General features: G+C 41.8%; 1 protein-coding gene across 1 annotated transcript in view; it reads right to left on the bottom strand.

The window, feature by feature from the left end:
- The window catches only part of LOC118559483 (NACHT, LRR and PYD domains-containing protein 4-like), a 58568-nt gene that overhangs the window by 8774 nt on the left and 31246 nt on the right, over positions 1 to 18548 (bottom strand). The window contains exon 7 of the mRNA XM_036130191.1: positions 2034 to 2207. Coding sequence (XP_035986084.1) covers positions 2034 to 2207 — 174 coding nt within the window. The remainder of the gene's footprint in view (positions 1 to 2033; positions 2208 to 18548) is intronic.

The following is an 18548-nucleotide window of genomic DNA, read 5'->3' as shown; positions in this document are numbered from 1 at the left end:
GCATTTTTTCTCTTGATTAAAAATTAGTGGTGTTCTTACCCAATTGATAATTATTTAATTATTAAAGCTGTCAAATGATTAAAAATTGTAATTGCGAATAATCGCATAATTTCAAAAGTTAACTCGCGATTAATCGCAAATATATAGCATATTTTATCTTTTTTCACAATTTAATCACAAATTATGTTTTATTTCTGAAAGTGTAAAAGCCTATTTGGGTATTTTAAAGGTATACTATGCAACCGGGGTTGATTTTCCAGCGAGGCTCCCCCCAGATGGCAAAAGTAAAAGTGCACTGTCATAAAGATGCTCAGCTGTTCTGGTTTCTCCGTCAAGCCTGGCGCGGTTGTTTTGAGCTTAGCAGACAGGCGAACGCAACGAAAAGTCGGAAAAAAACGGCAGTACAAACAATGACTAACACAGTGAAAGTATGAACATCAGGGTTTCCCACAGCGCTATCTTGGCGAGGTGGCCGCTTCGCCAAAAACTCGCTACCGCCTCGCCATCATTAAAAAAAACAAATTATTAATAATAATAATAATAATAAAAAACTTGATATGCTTGCATGTTAACACGCGGTTCTTTGTTGTTGCTTTCGCGCGTGCATATAGTGAATGGCAGGGCAAAAACACATGGAGTTCTCGCCGTAAAGCAAGACCGACTCTCGCGGTCTTGCACGAGACTTCTGAGCTTGTGGGTGCGGGCCGAGGGCTCCTGCAATTGCAAGTACGGTATTTCCCCCGCAGACCACCAGGGCGGCCGAGAAAACCTTTGTTCGACCTGAAATGACTCATTTAATCATCCAAAACTGTATGGAACACATTAATTAACTGAAAAATGTTGCATAGTATGCCTTTAATATGCAATTTTGCAGTAAATGACACTAGTGAAAAACATGCTTGTACAAAAAATATTTCAATTTCTTTATCTTCTAGCACTTTTCAGAATTGGATTGAAAACATTCTGGTGCCATAAAATGTTAAACTCTGGCCCATAATGGTTAAATCACTAATCCTAACGGTCGGATGTTTACACAATACAAAAACAAATGTGTAAATAAATAAAAATATCACGCTGAAATATTTTCTCACTCCTAAAAAATATAGACATGGTATTAAATATTTACATATAATGTTATACTAATTTTACATTTTAGAGACAGAAAAATACCAATTAATAAGCATTAAGGTATAGTATTTATGGGTTGGATTTCTGCAATGTTATCAGCGTGGATCATCTTGAGAATCAATCTCTGCTCCAAATGGTGATCTGCACTGCCAAACCTACTTTCAGCAGTTATTGCAACAGTAAACTGCAGAAAATATGGGCAGAGTTGCTCTTCCTGCCTCTACTCCCTCTGCACTTATGTTAGTCTAGGAGGATACGCGTTATATTTCAGCTGGTTATACTCTGTGTCTGTAGTGCGACAGCGTCACTTATCTCAGAGCCCAAATAAGCGACTTCACACACAGAAACAAGCCCAAAACCCCCCGCAACTTATGAAATTTACAAGCGACTTTAGAAAAAGAACCCCAGAGTTATATGAAATAAACGTGCTTGGCAACAGTAAGCGTGGGTCTGTTTTGCTAGTCTTGTTGGAACTACGGAAAGCGGCGACGGTAAAAAAAAAAGAAAAACACAGTCCGGGGAGCGGTGTTGGAAAAAAAACATTAACGTGATCAACGCGCATTAAAATTTTTTTTGCCGTTTTGGTCTAACAAAGTTAACGCGTCAATAACATGTTAAAACTGACAGCCCTAATAACTATTAATATCCACTATAAAACCATCATGTTGAGCCTGCCAGGATTTGCACTATCACCTTGAATCTTCCTACCACGAGACACTGCATTAAACTATTCCTAATTAACCTTTAAACTTATTTAAATAAATTCTGCAATTATTCTGACTGCAAGCGATAAGAGGGGTAGGAGAGGGATTGGATTTAAATGAGGAGGTGTTGATTTATGATACGGGTCATAAATCAGTCAAAATTTTGTCTTAAAGTACCTCTATACCTTTATTACTCCATACCTGGGAGCTTCCAGTCTCCAGCGTGGATCCTTCAGTTCAGCCGACAGCAGCTTCACTCCTGAATCTTCTGGATGATTGTAGCTCAGGTCCAACTCTTTCAGATGGGAGGGGTTGGAACTCAGAGCAGAGACCAGAGAAGCACAGCCTTCCCCTGAGACCAGACAGCCTGACAAGCTGTAGACACACAATTCAACACATGATGTTAACATAATAAAGTAGTGCTCAAGAAGCTGCTGCTCAGTTGGTTTTAATGAATATAAAATAGAAATTAAACTATATTTTGTTATGTAGGTAATACAAAGTCTGACACATTTAAACAGATGAATCCTGACTAGAGCTCAACTGGTATGGAAACTCTGCAAACAGACACAATCTCTGCAGAAGGTTCTGGCTTTAAGCCAACTTCAAACTGGACCTAAAATACCAAACATGAACTGGTGGTCCCAGTAGAACCATTGTTCTGGTGTTTAGATCGCTTTAATCTCAGTGATGGAGTCAAGAATTGAAGCTGAGATAAAGAATAAAGCAGTGGTTTAGATCAGTGGCGTTGGCAGCGTATGGTTAGCACATATTTCACTCTTGCAGAATCAGCAGAATGCCTTTGAGAAATCTCCCATCTGATGAGATGTTTTTCAGTGCCCCATCTTTCTTCCACTCTTTATTAAACTTTTGCTTACTGCATCTCTTCTCTTGCTGTCTCACTACCTGCTCCAGCATAACCTGACAATGAGTCAAAAGAAAAAGAAGACAGAAATTATTATTTGTGTACAGGAAACGCCACGACTGCTCAACTACTCCCACAAACAGGACCCAGTGCTTTTAAACATGAAGTTGCCTTTTGGGGCCTTGCTTGCTTGCTTGCTTTCTTGCTTGCTTGCTTTCTGAGTGAAACCCTTTAATTATATCCCAGTTTCCAACAATAAAGTGGTAGATAGTTTGTTCTTTCCATGTCCCAGTTTCCTGGTCGTCACACCCACCAGAGTTGATTCAGCACATCACAAACACACGCAGGCTAGAGCCCAGAGTGACAGGGGAACTAGACTATATCTAATACAATAAAAACGAATCTGCTTGTTTTTAAATTAAATACTTAATTCAAATGTCATTTTGGGGCTTAATGTATGTTTTGAACAAACATCTAAATATCTTCCTTAATGAGATGCAGGGATGTTTAGAAAACATCCAGTGCTTCAGACCATTTTGATAGAAACACGACAACTTTTTCTTTTCTCTCCCTTTTTCAGCTTCTAGCTCTGCTATAATAGCTCTGCTTCATCTTTCTCTGTTCTCATCTCTCCTACTGCTTGCTCAATCAGCACACTGCATTTTTAGGATGTTTTATGTGCTGAGACAGAATAATCAATTTTAGTAAATGGAAAGGGGAGCAGAAGTAGATGATGCATAATGTTACTTTTTTGTTACTTTTTCATTGTAAATCTTAATTTTTATTTCAAACACACATAATTCAGGGGTACTGTTAATGGCTGGGTAACCAATAGGTCCCATTACTGACGGGTACCCAGGCGGTTGCCTTCAGCTTCTCTGCATTGATGTAACATATAGTTGTCTGTAGATAAATAATATATCAGAATCAAAATGTTTTTTGTCATTCTACATATTATTCCACGCATGCACAACGAGAATTAAAGCCAGCTCCAACTAGTGCACTAATATTGAAATGTCAGATAATCAAACATATATACAATATACAGTAGTGTTATGTACATTGCAGAAATTATATATATATTGCCGTATAGATTGTTAAATATGTATGTAAATATTTCACATTGTAGGACAGAAACTGTAAATATTGTACAGCGTCAAAATTGCAGTCAATAAACTTATATTTCCATTAACTTTTTAACAGGTAATGGACAGAGATGTGGTTTCAACAGGATGGAGAACTTTGTACCTGAGATTTTCCAGTCTGCAGTTTGGACTCTCCAGTCCAGCAGAGAGAAGCTTCACTCCTGAATCCTGCAGGTTGTTGTTACTCAAGTCCAGTTCTCTGAGACTGGAGGACTGGGAGCTGAGAACTGAGGACAGAGCTTCACAGCTCCTCACTGAGAGGTCACAGGCACTCAGTCTAAGAAGACAGGGAGAAAAATCTGCTATTAAACAATTCATCAGAAATGTTGTTGATTTATTTACAGTCGCCAATGTTCTCCTTGGAAAGATTGATGGATCTGTCTGATTTTACACGTCTTTATGTTGCCCTTTGTTGTGAACTGGTTCATTATAAATAAACTACACTTACGTGTAATTTATGATGCTGAGATGGAGAAAAAGTGAAAAGGTTCAGAGAAACTTTGCGAATAAAAACAACAACTTGCTTTTCAAGCACTTGTTGCCAAATGTGCAAAAATAACAGAAATGTCTGTGGCAGGGCCGTCAACAGCTGCCAAGGCTGATGATGACGACGGTGGCGGTGACCTGAGGTTTCTCAGTGGCAGCAACATGTTGCAGAACCTGCGCTAAGCTGGGCTGCTTTCAGAACACAAGGCTGTGTAATGAGCAGGTTAAAGCTACCCAACCACTTGGTAAATCTGAGAAAATGATACAACGTCAATACAGTAAACTTAGCTAATGTTCTAAGGCCAAGTTTGTCAGGACTCAGCAGGCAGTGCTGAGCAGATCCCTGCTGGCCCTGCCTTCTCTGCTTTCTCCCTTCTCCGCAAGTGACTGTAGTTTGGCTGGTGGGTGTGGCGCGCACCTGCGGCTCGTTCGGCAGTGTGGTTCGGGAGCATTTAAGCAGCGGTCTAGTGTTAACTTAGTGTGGTACGCCTCAGTTGGCCACTGTCTTCTTACAGCTCTTTCATTCCCTATGTAATCCTCTGTCTCCTGTCTCTCAGGTTGCCTCACGCTCTGGATTCCACTCCAAAGCGCTACCTCGTACCTAAGACATCCCTAGTCAAGTCTCCTCTCTCTCTCTTTCTGCTCCATTGGTCTTACCAAGCTGTGCTGATGACCTCACCGAAACACCCCTGGTTTCTCCAGCTGCCCACAGACCACTGCTCCCACCATCCATGCTGCTTGGACTCCGCTCAACTCCACCTGCCCGCCTTCCAGCCGCTCAGTCACCAGCTGCCATCACAGGGAGTCACCCGCTGAATCCGTCTCTCCGCTCCGCTCCCCCCGGCTAGGTTCCCGGAATTGGCGGTAAGCTCCCTCTCACTCTCAAACCTTCCGTTCTCTGAACAATACCTAACGCTCAACCTCTCGTCCGCAGATCGAGTGAGCTCCGGTGTTGCGTCTCTCTCTGGCGCTGCTTTGTCGTGGTTATCTACACATTCGGCCCTGTTTAATCTATGTCATTATAAACGCCTTAAACCATTCTATGCCTCCCGAGCGAGATCTGCATGTAGGTCAAAAACGTCAAGACCATGACAAAGTTGGTCTGCATTGTAAATGCAGATGATTTTAGCTAACGTCCTTAACATATACAGAGACACCAAGTCTATGTCTATGGCCTTACCACAAGCTGCTGTTTCTAAAACATTATGTTTACTGACTGGATGATGATTTCCCTCTTCTGGGGGAGTTCTTTAAGGTAAAACTACTCGCATTCCTTTTCCTTGAGTCAAATATTCATTCAGGAGTTTAGCTCTATTTTTTTCTGTTTGACTGGGGACACCCAATAGGAAGAATGCTGCTTTGGATTAATTCCTGTTATGGAGTGGTTTTTAAAGTTTTAACAAATTACACTTTTTGGAAGTACTGCCACAAAAAATCAGCAAACTGACAAACTCTGCAGAAGGTTTTTGCTTTAAGCGAACTTCAAACTGGACCTATAATACCATAGATGAACAGATAATACCAGTAGAACCTTGGTTCTGATGTTAAGATCTCATTGATGGAGAGAAGAAATTAAGCTGATAGAAAGAATAAAGCAGTGGTTTGTGTCAGTGGGGGTCTTTGCTGTTTTGGGGCCCCAGTCAGACTTCTGGGAAGGGACCCTCCTCCAGGTCTGCCCTGAGTGTTAAAGGTTCTGTAGGGCTGCTACGACTTTCATTCTGCATTACTGAGAACCAGCCAGTAGAGCAACACCTTCCTGTAGTCCCTCCCCTGGCCTTTACTGATACAGAATCAGAGAGATGAGCCTACAGCGCTGAATAACAGATTAGCATCCTGGTCTGGAGGGAGCTGCCAATCAACGACCATGTGCTCCATTGAGCTCAATACTAAATGAGTGATGCTCCTGAATCAGCAATGCTGATGCTCTGATAGGAGGCGTGGTTTTTTGCTCCTTCAAGGAGGGGAGCTAAAGTGGTTAAAATATCCCTTTATCTCCCCTCATTAAAAAAAGACATGAATTATACCTTTAATATTTTGATTTAGAAAAATAACCATCTTACTACATTTTGTCTCAGTCATATATACTTCAATCAAACACAAATGGTTTACAATAATTTTACTTTGTTTATTATGTACGTATATTTTACTGTCAGTAACAATGTATCCTTGTTTAATTGGCTTAGCTTATAAAATATTAAATAATATACATATCACTCAGGAAAATAGCAATGAATTAATTAATGGTACATTAGTGATTAACTGCAATGATTCATTTCTTTCTGATGCTGCACCTTTTAGCAACCCAGCGCTGAATGTTTAGAATCAGCATAGAAAATAAGGCAGAGAGGAGGGAGGCTACCTTTTACAGTTACTGAGTCTTACTTGCTCCAGCAGATGATATATTTTCTGTCTACATGTAGTAATAATAATAACAATTATTATTAATTTAATTAAAATGGTTATTTAATTTATTAAAACAGAAAACTATAAAAGTAAAAATTCTGACAAATTTTGTTGGGAAGGGGCTCCTGAATATATTTAATTCTTCAAGGTGGACACAAAAGAAAACCTTTTACAATCACTCCTATATTGTAAGTCTGTGCCTGGTTTCTATTCATAGGGAATAAAGGTCAGTCAAAACTTAACAAATCTATCTGAACTAATATTTCCATCATGTTTTTGGCAAGTAATGGACAGAAATATGGTTTCAACAGGATGGAGAACTTTGTACCTGAGAGTTTCCAGTTTACAGTTTGGACTCTCCAGTCCAGCAGAGAGAAGCGTCACTCCTGAATCCCACAGATTGTTGTAACTCAGGTCCAGTTCTCTGAGACTGGAGGACTGGGAGCTGAGAACTGAGGACAGAGCTTCACAGCTTCTCTTTGAGAGGTCACAGACACTCAGTCTGAAGAGACAGGGAGAAAAATCTGCTATTAAACAATTCATCAGAAATATTATTGATTTCTTTACAGTCACCAATGTTCTCCTTGGAAAGATTGATGGATCTGTCTGATTTTACACGTCTTTATGTTGCCCTTTGTTGTGAACTGGTTCATTATAAATAAACTACACTTACGTGTAATTTATGATGCTGAGATGGAGAAAAAGTGAAAAGGTTCAGAGAAACTTTGCGAATAAAAACAACAACTTGCTTTTCAAGCACTTGTTGCCAAATGTGCAAAAATAACAGAAATGTCTGTGGCAGGGCCGTCAACAGCTGCCAAGGCTGATGATGACGACGGTGGCGGTGACCTGAGGTTTCTCAGTGGCAGCAACATGTTGCAGAACCTGTGCTAAGCTGGACTGCTTTCAGAACACAAGGCTGTGTAATGAGCAGGTTAAAGCAACCCAACAACTTGGTAAATCTGAGAAACTGATACGTCAATATAGTAATCTTAGCTAATGTAGGGCCAAGTTAGTCTGCATTGGGTTGTGGAAAATATCATTAATTGTTATATCAATCAGGCATTTGTATGGAAAGTAATAAGGTACTCCTGGCCTCTAAACTGTGTCTTCCCTCAGAGGCAGAAAGCACACAACTCACAGGATGATATGAAAGCTATTTTATGGTTGTGGAGATCATTTGGCTTGACCCCTGATAGGACATGTTGGGTACTAAATCAGTTTTACTGGATGAAAACCTTGAGAAGAATAGCTTCCTTGTTTTGAGAGCAGATTGAGCCTGGAGCCACGGTGTCTGGGCCTAAAGCCCCCAAACTAATCGGGAGGGGTTAGTCACTATGATAAAAAGATGGGTTTGCAAAGAAGATGTTAGACAAGAAGCTGCAATGCCTGGGAGAAGGACATGGGTAACAAACTAGCTTGTAAGTTTTTTGTCTCTTGGAAATCCAAATGAATTAAATATGCATATTTTAAATGTTTGCCTAGGATAATCTGTTTCTCCTTTACTACAAAATCTTAAACCGGGGTAAGGCAGGCCTTCAGAAATAAGCAAGAGCAGGCCCCTATTAATATCAACAATTGTAAATGCAGATGAATTTAGCTAAAGTAGAGACAGAGACACAGAGTCTATATCTGGCCTCATCCACTGGAAGTGTATTCTGTATAGTGCCCGTTTCCTGTTAAGCTCATGGAATTCAGGATCTTTTATTTTTTTAATTAAATATAAATTAATAAAAATAAATTAATAAATTTATGTCAAGGAACTGATTTGTGGAACCCGAATTCAGCCACACACAGAGCATCGTTTTCAGCAGTTTATTGAAGGAGATTGATAGTGGAGGTGGAGACCATTGAATAGTTACAGACTGGAGCGGTGGAGATGATGGCAAGAGCTGGCAGATTCAGGGAAACAGGAGCTGGCGGGCGCAGGGCGTCAGGTAGCCTTCTGGGTTGTGAGCAGAGCGCAGAAGGTCCAGGTGACCCAGAAGCACATGTCACTTTCCAATCCGTACCGGTAGCACGATCCGTTCCATCAGCTCCTTTGCGCATGCGCGGACAGAATAACTTCCGGTAGACAATATTTTGTTTTTCTGACTTTTTTATTCTTTTTGTATATCTTTGTATTTGTGTAAATATTCTACTGAAATAATGTAATTTTCTTCTGTTTAGCTAAGTTACATGTTGGACCAGGCACTGCATGAAAAGTGTGATTTTCGTCACTATGCGGCACTGTAGATTGTCGTTGAAGTTCAGGTTAACGGCTGTTCACGGTAATTTGCAGTCAACACCGAAAACTGCCATGAATTGTCAGAAATTGACGTGGCAGTTGTCCCCCCATGACCCCCCTCCTCCTAATTCTAGGGGAGGCTTTAACATGTAAATGAGCTATACAAACGCAAATCAGTGTTGCAGGGGGAGGTTTCGCCTTTAGCAAGACAGAGCCACATTTCACAGACTTGATGCACAGAAGAAGTGATGTGATGGCATTGTCAGAAATCTTGAAGGTTGATTGCCATGACAAAAGCATCATGGCCAGAAGTTTCATCAACAAGTCTCCTGGTTTTTCACTTGTGGACTGATCACTTCGTAAAATGTGTTATTTAGTTAGATGTTATAAATTTACTGAAGGCTGTGGCTGGAAATAATTGGGGTGCAGATAGACAATCATTATTAAACATATATAAGGCTCTCATGAGATCAATAATACATTATGGCAGTTTTATTATGGAGCAGCAGCTAAAACAACATTACAAAGAATAGATAGATTACAAAGTAGGGCTTTACGTATATGCACAGGAGCAGTGAAAACAACACCTATCAACGCTCTTTTTAGTAGAGACTGGAGAAACTCCACTGGAATTCAGAAGAATGAAATTAGGTTTAGTATATTGGATGAAAATTAAAAGTAGTATGGATGAAAATGTAACTTCAACAATTTTACAAACTTGTTGGGAATAAAAGGACAGGCCAAGAATGGTGTCTTAAAGGATAATTGGGAAATAAAGGAAATATAAAGGATATTTATAGATTAAGGAAAGCATTATTTATTTATTATTTATTATCTTCAGAATACAAAATTAACAAATAGAATTTAATAGATGTAAAACAGTGTTGCTACACACTCATTAACAGTAGGTGGCGGTATGCACCTTAAAGTTGCTTGCGATCCGCCATGATAGAAGACGAAGAAGAAGAAGAAAAAAAAAACGTGCTGAGCGCTCCGCTACTGTGTGTTCATGTCCTCTTCTGAGCCTGAAGATGAAATAAAACCACAACTGCTGGTAAGTGATCAATGGCTGGACGACGTCTCGCGTTCAACTTGCCTTCAACTTGCAAGAACAAGCTTTATTAAAGTGTATTTTTTGTGATTCACAGTAAGCAGGACGCCGTCTTCACAACTCGGAGACAAATTGCAGGCGCTATGAACTGGAGCAAGGGTAAGATTTAAAGACTATGCTTTCATTCTGCGGTAAAAGGAAATAGATACGGATAGATACCGATCATAACTGTACATTTTGTTTTCACAGACTAATCTCGCCTCATAATGAGGCGGTGACCTCCTATTTGCTCTGAGCAATATATGCAAGTCCAGATTTACACGATGTTGATAAAGACGACATTGTGTGTAAGTGACTTGTTTTACTGTTTTCTCCTTCCTTGTTACTGTGACTTGCGTTTGATTTTTATTCATACCACTCTCATTTAATTGTTTTCCAGCCGCTTGTAAGACGTATTATGAGACGGTACGCAGGAGCTGAAGCTGCCAAGAGTTCAGCTCGGAGTCGAGCTAGAAGAAAGAGGGTAAGACTTTATTTGGTGACTATTTTCCAGGTGCATTGATATGTGTTGTGTCCATACGCAGTGCATCCCATCGCATAGTACTGATTCATTGTTTTTTTTGGTTTTTTTTGTTTTTTTTACAGCTGCTGGAATCGAGGCAGAGTGTGCAGGCGGATGAGGAAGTGGAACTCTGGAAGTCCGCCACCATCAACCTCATGTCTGGCGAAGAAGATGGCGTCGTTGGCGGAGTCTCTGGATGGATTGTACGGCCGCCGTCATTTCGTAGGGTTGTGCGCAATTCTGTTCCCCCATGAAAATCTGTTTCCCCCTTGTCGGGAATGCGCTTTGCAGCCATTTTCCCGGCGCTTCTAATTGATTTCTCGGTAAAACAATTCATATAATCATGTCAAGGTTGTAACAGTCAGTTTAATCGGCAGCTGTTTACAAAATTGTAAAATAAAAATAAATAAACGAGGTCTTCTTACGCTGTTTTGTTTTATTTTACAATTTTGTAAACAGTTGCCGATTAAACTGAATGTTACAACCTCGACATGATTATAGGACTTCTTTTACCGAGAAATCAACTAGAAGCGCCGGGAAAACCTGCTGCAAAGCGCGCTCCCGACACGGGGGAAACAGATTTTCACGGGGGAACAGAATTGCGCACAACACCGGATCTCTCTGAACTCTGTGTGAAGCTGCAGTCCCGGTTAGAGGCGACACCGAAGTACAGAGCCACGCACAGTAGGCGTCTGCACATCGGACCTGCCTCGGAGAAAATGCTGCCAGCATTTACCTACAATCCCGAGGAGGCAAACGGACAGTTCACGGAGTTGTAGTTTTTGGATACACATGTGTGGGCAGATCCTCGCGTTGTATATAGTTGTGTTTGTTTTAATAAAGCTCTTTCTTTGCATAAACATCTTCCTGGCAAATGTTCATTTCCTGTATAAATTCATTCATGTCTTTGATGGTAGCCTAATACTAGTGTAGTAGTGTAGGATAACACATGAATATACAGCATAATATGAATATATATATATATATATATATATATATATATATATATATATATATATATTAATAAATATATATGAATATATATGCCAACCAATCACGAGTAAGAACATTCAAGCCTGGCCTGGCCACGTGTGGTTTTGCTGCCAATCACGAGCGATTTTAATTGTTTGAAAATAGTGGTTTCAGCCAATACTGAGTAGGTTATTCAAGACAGACCTGGCCAGCCGCGCGGGTTCGCTGCATTCATATGCTAATTAGGGCCATTAGTACAGCTGATCGCTCTCCACATACGTCATAGTCCGGTTCCGACAATTTGTGGCACTGACAAACGGCGACAAGCACGGGTTGCAAATTGTCGTTAACTGCCAAAAATGAGGGAGATCTGTGGTAGTTTACGGGGACGAAAATCTCACTTTTCATGCAGTGAGGATCATTCATCTTTTTTTTCTTCCAAAAAAACTTTATTTAACCCCTGTACATTACATCAGGTATCACTACAGAACTGCATAAGCAGCATTCACAGAAAGTGTATAAAGCTAAAAGCTTTGGACTATAGTGCAATCAATTAAAAAGGTCTCCCAGACATTCACTTTCAACCTCACAAAAACCACAATTTAACCAAAATCGTTCATCTGTTGAACTGATTGTGAAGGAGGGAAGTGTGTGCCCAACACAGGAGGATTTCTGCTTCTTTGGGTTAAATCAGTGCATGGAATCCAATGTAAGTATTAATGTGTCTCATAAAACCTGTAATATCTAACTGTCTACTCACTGGCTGATTTCAATGTCTTTCAGATTGTAAATGCTTACCCGAAAATAGTGGGGGAAATGGCAAAAAGATGTGTAATTAAATTGCCTAGATCTTCGGTTTTAAGCCCTATGAACCAATCAAAATGCTTTACATCATTCTTTCTGTTTTCATAAGGGAAGAGAAATACACATCTTCGATCTGTATGTAGTTAATAAATGTATTATAATAATGTATGCCTTGGCTTTGTTAAATGTTCTTTGTTCTATTCCCTGTTTGGTTTTTGTAAAACACATACAACTATAATGCTACTACAATGACGAGGTCTTCTGTTGTTTATGATATGTCCACCAGAGGGCGCTAAAATCTCAATTGATAATTTTAACTGTGCAATAAAACACATTTTTAGTAAAAACACACATTTTGTGTTCAAGTTAATTACATAATTTTATAGTAATGTAGAACATTATAATACGGAGTTTGTATCTATCTATCCAGGGTGCGATTTGCTGGGGGGGATGGGGGGGATTTTCCCCCCCTCTGGTTGTGACGTCCCCCCCTCTGGTCATTCGTGTTTTATCCCTGGGGGGGATACATTCCTCCCCCTTCTTATCTGAATAAGTAATATTATCAGGGGTTTAATGTTCTCCGTCGCTGTGAAGGACATTCGTCATTTGGAAAATGAGCGCAAAATGTTCCGTGTAGACTTTTTATTCAAGATTTTAAACAGAAGCTGCGCTTAACCAATGAAATCTGGCAAAGCTAGGACATTAGCCAATCAGAAGGAGAGTAGAGCGGGTCTTTGCAAAGCGGAAATCTACCCGTCTGAGGTTGATTGGTGTTCAATCATTTTAACTTTTAAAAGAAAATCTCAAACTGACCACAGATGCATGAATGAAAGTAGCGGTAGTAAAAGGTTTTCTTTGGATTTTATGTAAACCAGCAGGTCAGAAAGTTCAGTGCATAAAACAGCTGGCAACAACTTCCCTCGGTAAGTGTGTCTGTTGCTGTTATGTTTTATTTAAAACTGAAAGAGTAACGCTGTAGCTCGGCTAATTTAGCATGATGTGCTTTTTTTTTAAGAAGAAGGAGGGTCGGAATGGGAAACGATGTCCCGGTTTGACTGGGTCTGATTCGGAAAAAGTAAAAAAAAAAATCATAAATATTATTCCACCTGCGCTTTTCTGTAACAAAGAAGGTCGTGGAGGGGCTGTTGACCATCTCCAGCAGTCAATGAGCGAGAGGTGGGGACACAGAGTATATAGGATTGATTTATATTGAATGTTACAGTAGAGTTAATGTACAGGTGTGAAGAAGATGATGTAATGATGCAAGCTGCTGTCTTTTGAACTAGCTGCAGTTTATGAAGGGTTTTGAAATTGTAAAGTGGAAAGGTGAGTGGACAGTGGACATGTTTGGCAAAAGTGCGAAGGAAGAACTTGCTTGATGCTGCAAATATGAAAGTTAACCAGGTGATCTTGTGGATGTGGAAAGTGAAGGAGATTATGCAGAGGGCTGTCCTTGATGGGGCAAAGGCTCTGAAGCTGGAAGGTGGGAGAGATACAGGAATTGTCAATGGAACTGTCAGATTTGGTTTAAGTGGACTTGTTACAATAAGCAAATGAGGTTACTAAGGTGGCATGACATCCACGGCCCGGGAATATATGGGCTGACTAGAAAATGTTTTCAGTCAAATTGATTGTTTTTGCTTTAACCCCTGAATATGATGGATTTTTCAAAATTGATATTAATACATGTCTTGTGTCCTTCACATTTGTAAATTAATTTTGTTGTTTGTATTTAAAGAGTATTATTACATTTTCTGCTCAAAGCGGTTAAAGTAAATTAATACCCACTCCTGAGTCCCGACAGTAGATGGCGCAAGTTTAAAAACAAAAGTCTAACCTACTGGATCTAGCTAGCAACCTGAAAGAGCACCTGCTAGCTAACCATTATTAATACAAATTTGTTTCATTAATACAACTTTTGAAATTATCCCCCCTCTGGTTTTTTTGCAAATCGCACTCTATCTATCTATCTATCTATCTATCTATCTATCTATCTATCTATCTATCTCTGTCATGATTGTTTACCGGTGTACTCAGGACGCGCACACGGGACTGAAGGTTTTTAAAGAGTTTATTAACAAGAGGTGCTGGATGGTGGATGATAAAGTCCGGAGGGTCAGGGTTGCAGAGGATCAGAGGTGTAGGTGACGATAGGAGCTGACGGCCCGGAGCTAGAGTCCATAACGACCACAGTGGCCAGGAAGCACAGTGGTACCAGTAGCGGTTCTCAGTAGACACTGACACAGAGCAGCGTATCTCCTGGGCGGCTAGTCAGGTGAGCAGCTCTCTAGAGACACCAGGACACAGAGCAGAAACTTCTCCAGGGAAACACAGAGGGAACAGTCCTTAGAGTGACCGGCTAGACTAACCTTAACGAGAGGAACAAATCTTCAAGGGCAAAACGAGGACTGGCATGGAGAGGTGGTGACTGAAGTCGGACCGGCACAAGAGTGAGACAGAGGGAGGCTTAAATAGGGAGACTAGGAGGTGAAATGCATCTGACTGAATAATTACCAACAGGTGTGACTAATGGCTGTGGGAGGGAGAGCTGGGTGAACTACAAAACAAGAAAGAAGCCAGACAACTTAAACCATGACACTATCTATCTATCTATCTATCTATCTATCTATATATATATATATATATATATATATATATATATATATATATATATATATATATATATATATATATATTTATATATATATATATATATATATATATATATATGGGGTTGGACAATGAAACTGAAACACCTGGTTTTAGACCACAATAAGTTATTAGTATGGTGGCCAATACAGCGTCAATTTGTCTTGGGAATGACATATACAAGTCCTGCACAGTGGTCAGAGGGATTTTAAGCCATTGTTCTTGCAGGATAGTGGCCAGGTCACAATGTGATGCTGGTGGAGGAAAATGTTTCCTGACTCGCTCCTCCAAAACACCCCAAAGTGGCTCAATACTATTTAGATCTGGGGACTGAGCAGGCCATGGGAGATGTTCAACTTCACTTTCATGTTCATCAAACCAATCTTTCATCAGTCTTGCTGTGTGTATTGATGCATTGTCATCCTGATACACGGCACCTTCTTCAGGATACAATGTTTGAACCATTGGATGCTCACGGTCCTCCAGAATGGTTCGGTAGTCCTTGGCAGTGACGCGCCCATCTAGCACAAGTATGGGGCCAAGGGAATGCCATGATATGGCAGCCCAAACCATCACTGATCCACCCCCATGCTTCACTCTGGGCATGCAACAGTCTGGGTGGTACGCTTCTTTGGGGCTTCTCCACACCGTAACTCTCTCGGATGTGGGGAAAACAGTAAAGGTGGACTCATCAGAGAACAATACATGTTTCAAATTGTCCACAGCCCAAGATTTGCGCTCCTTGCACTATTGAAACCGATGTTTGGCATTGGCATGAGTGACCAAAGGTTTGGCCATAGCAGCCCGGCCGTGGATATTGACCCTGTGGAGCTCCCAACGGACAGTTTTGGTGGAAACAGGAGAGTTGAGGTGCACATTTAATTCTGCCGTGATTTGGGGAGCCGTGGTTTTATGTTTTTTGGATACAATCCGGGTTAGCACCCAAACATCCCTTCCAGACAGCTTCCTCTTGCGTCCACAGTTAATCCTGTTGGATGTGGTTCGTCCTTCTTGGTGGTATGCTGACATTACCCTGGATACCGTGGCTCTTGATACATCACAAAGACTTGCTGTCTTGGTCACAGATGTGCCAGCAAGACGTGCACCAACAATTTGTCCTCTTTTGAACTCTGGTATGTCACCCATAATGTTGTGTGCATTGCAATATTTTGAGCAAAACTGTGCTCTTACCCTGCTAATTGGACCTTCACACTCTGCTTTTATTGGTTCAATGTGCAATTAATGAAGATTGGCCACCAGGCTGGTCCAATTTAGCCATGAAACCTCCCACACTAAAATGAGAGGTGTTTCAGTTTCATTGTCCTACCCCTGTATATATATATATATATATATATATATATATATATATATATATATATATATATATATATATATAGTAACGATTTTGTGTTTTGGTTCTGCTAGGGTTCCTTGTTGTTATGTCTTTGTCATGAGTTGCATTGTAACCCTTATTGTTGTGTATGAGTGTTGTGGGCTTCCCCTGTCTGACACTGCTGGCTGTTGCACACATGTGATAGGTCTGTCATGTCATGTGGAGGGGGGATCAGGAGCGGCGGGACAAGGACCAGGAAGCGGGGGGTGAGTGTGTTGGTGTTAGCAGCAAGGCTAGAAGTACAATACACTAGTTCTGTTAGAGGCGTGAGCTGGAGCCTCAGGAAATTGCAGCTAGTATTAATTCTAATAAACCCCTGTTGACGGGTCTACAGCTGCAGTGTGGGCATCATTACATTGGTGTTGGAAGTAAACCACTATGAGCGGAGCCGGGTGAGCGCTGTTAGCATGTCGCCACCACCGCCTGTACCAGCGTCATGGACGGCACGTTTCCCCGCGAGAGTGTTAAGTTGGAAAGAGAGGACAGTGAGGCGTGGAGTGTGGAGCTTAATAAAATGGATCGGGCGAAGGCTTCCCTGCACGGCTCCGTGGCGAGAATGGCTACTGAAGCAGGTCTGGGTGCCGGCGCGCAGCTGCGCTCGCCAACCCCGTTGTCCCAGGGAGCGCCGCGAGATCTGGTCGACAAATATGGTGCCGCCCAGGACTATTGCAACGTTGGCTGCACCCATAACATCGCTGTTACGTTAAAGACGCACAAGTACTCCGGGAGGTCAAGCTGGGAGGCATTCCATGCACAGTTTGAGCTGCTGGCACAGGCTGAAAGATGGACAGTGGAGCATAACGCCCTGCCGCTAGCTCTTTGCCTACCAGATGATGCATTGGACTGCCTGTTGCTGCTCGGTCGAGAGGACAGAAAAGACTATGATGCCTTAGTCAGAGCACTAAACAGGCTGTTTGGACAATTTGTGCAGCCTGACATCTTTAAAAATAAACTCAGGAGCAGGTTGCCAGGTGAACCGCTGCATAAGAGCCTCACATGCAGAGCGTATGCACACATGCAGTCAGGTGTGCAGAATGAATTAGCGAAAGATCAGTTCATCAGAGCTTTATCACCCCAGGAGTTGTGTCTGCAGGTCCAGCTTAAATACCTTCAGGATGCTTTGGATTTAGCAATGGAGAGGGAGTGTTTGGTTGGAGTAGCAGCTGGAGATGATCAGAGAGGACAACCGTCGGCATGTGGATCTGCGGAGGGGGTGGAGTTGAACCAGCAGAAACCTGCTTGGGTCTCAGAGTTGGCGTATATGGTTTGAGCAGCATCACTGCAGTAGACGCGGGAGTCCTCCGCATCCCCTGTCCTTTGTTAGGGCTGTGGCCAACCAGGGCATCTTCTCAGGGGGTGTCCTACAGCAGCCAAGAATTAGGGAAACGAGATGGGGCCTGCATGGAGGAGGCAGTGCAGGCCCTTGCTGAGCCTCCACCCCTTCTTCGACAGCAGTCGGGTCCCGCAACATCGACAGGGGGCCCTGTCCCAGTCTTCCCCAGAAATGAACTCTTGGGGATTTTTGTTACATCCCCTGATTGACACTGGTGCCACAGTAACACTTGTGAGACCTAATGTGATGTCAGACTTCACTCAGATTCAGCCCACTTCAGTGCAGCTGCACACGGTCACAGAGGACATGGCACCTATGAAGGGGAGGGGGACAATGACTGTTAATGTAGGTGGTCGGTCTATCACTCACCCTGTGTGGATAGCAGAGGTGCAGGACATGTGCATATTGGGATTGGACTTTTTAAGGGCTGTGAGGTGCCAGTTGGATTTGGGAGGGGGGACATGAAGTTTTAAGGAAAGTCCTCTCATTCCATTGCTGCCCACAGTTTCTAATCCAGTTCTGTTGGGGCCTGTGGTCTGTCTCACTGAACCTCAGTTTGAAGCTGTTGAGCACATCTTACCTAAGACCAAACAGATGGCCGCCACAACAGCCCCCGCATCTACATACCCTATAACCCCAGTTTGGGCACCTCATGTGGCAGAAGATGCATCTGTGATCTTGGTGCGGGAGATCTGGGCAGAGAACTGAAGGGGTTTAGACACCCAGTAGCGAGAACAACTGTGGAAACTGCTCGTGGACTTTAAGGACAGCTTTGCACTGAGTGAAGACCAGGTGGGGCGGACTCGGTTGTTGGAGCATGACATTC

This window comes from Fundulus heteroclitus, unplaced genomic scaffold, assembly GCF_011125445.2.
Source record: "Fundulus heteroclitus isolate FHET01 unplaced genomic scaffold, MU-UCD_Fhet_4.1 scaffold_294, whole genome shotgun sequence".
Lineage (NCBI taxonomy): Eukaryota > Metazoa > Chordata > Actinopteri > Cyprinodontiformes > Fundulidae > Fundulus > Fundulus heteroclitus.
This window is presented reverse-complemented; position numbering and strand designations above follow the sequence as displayed.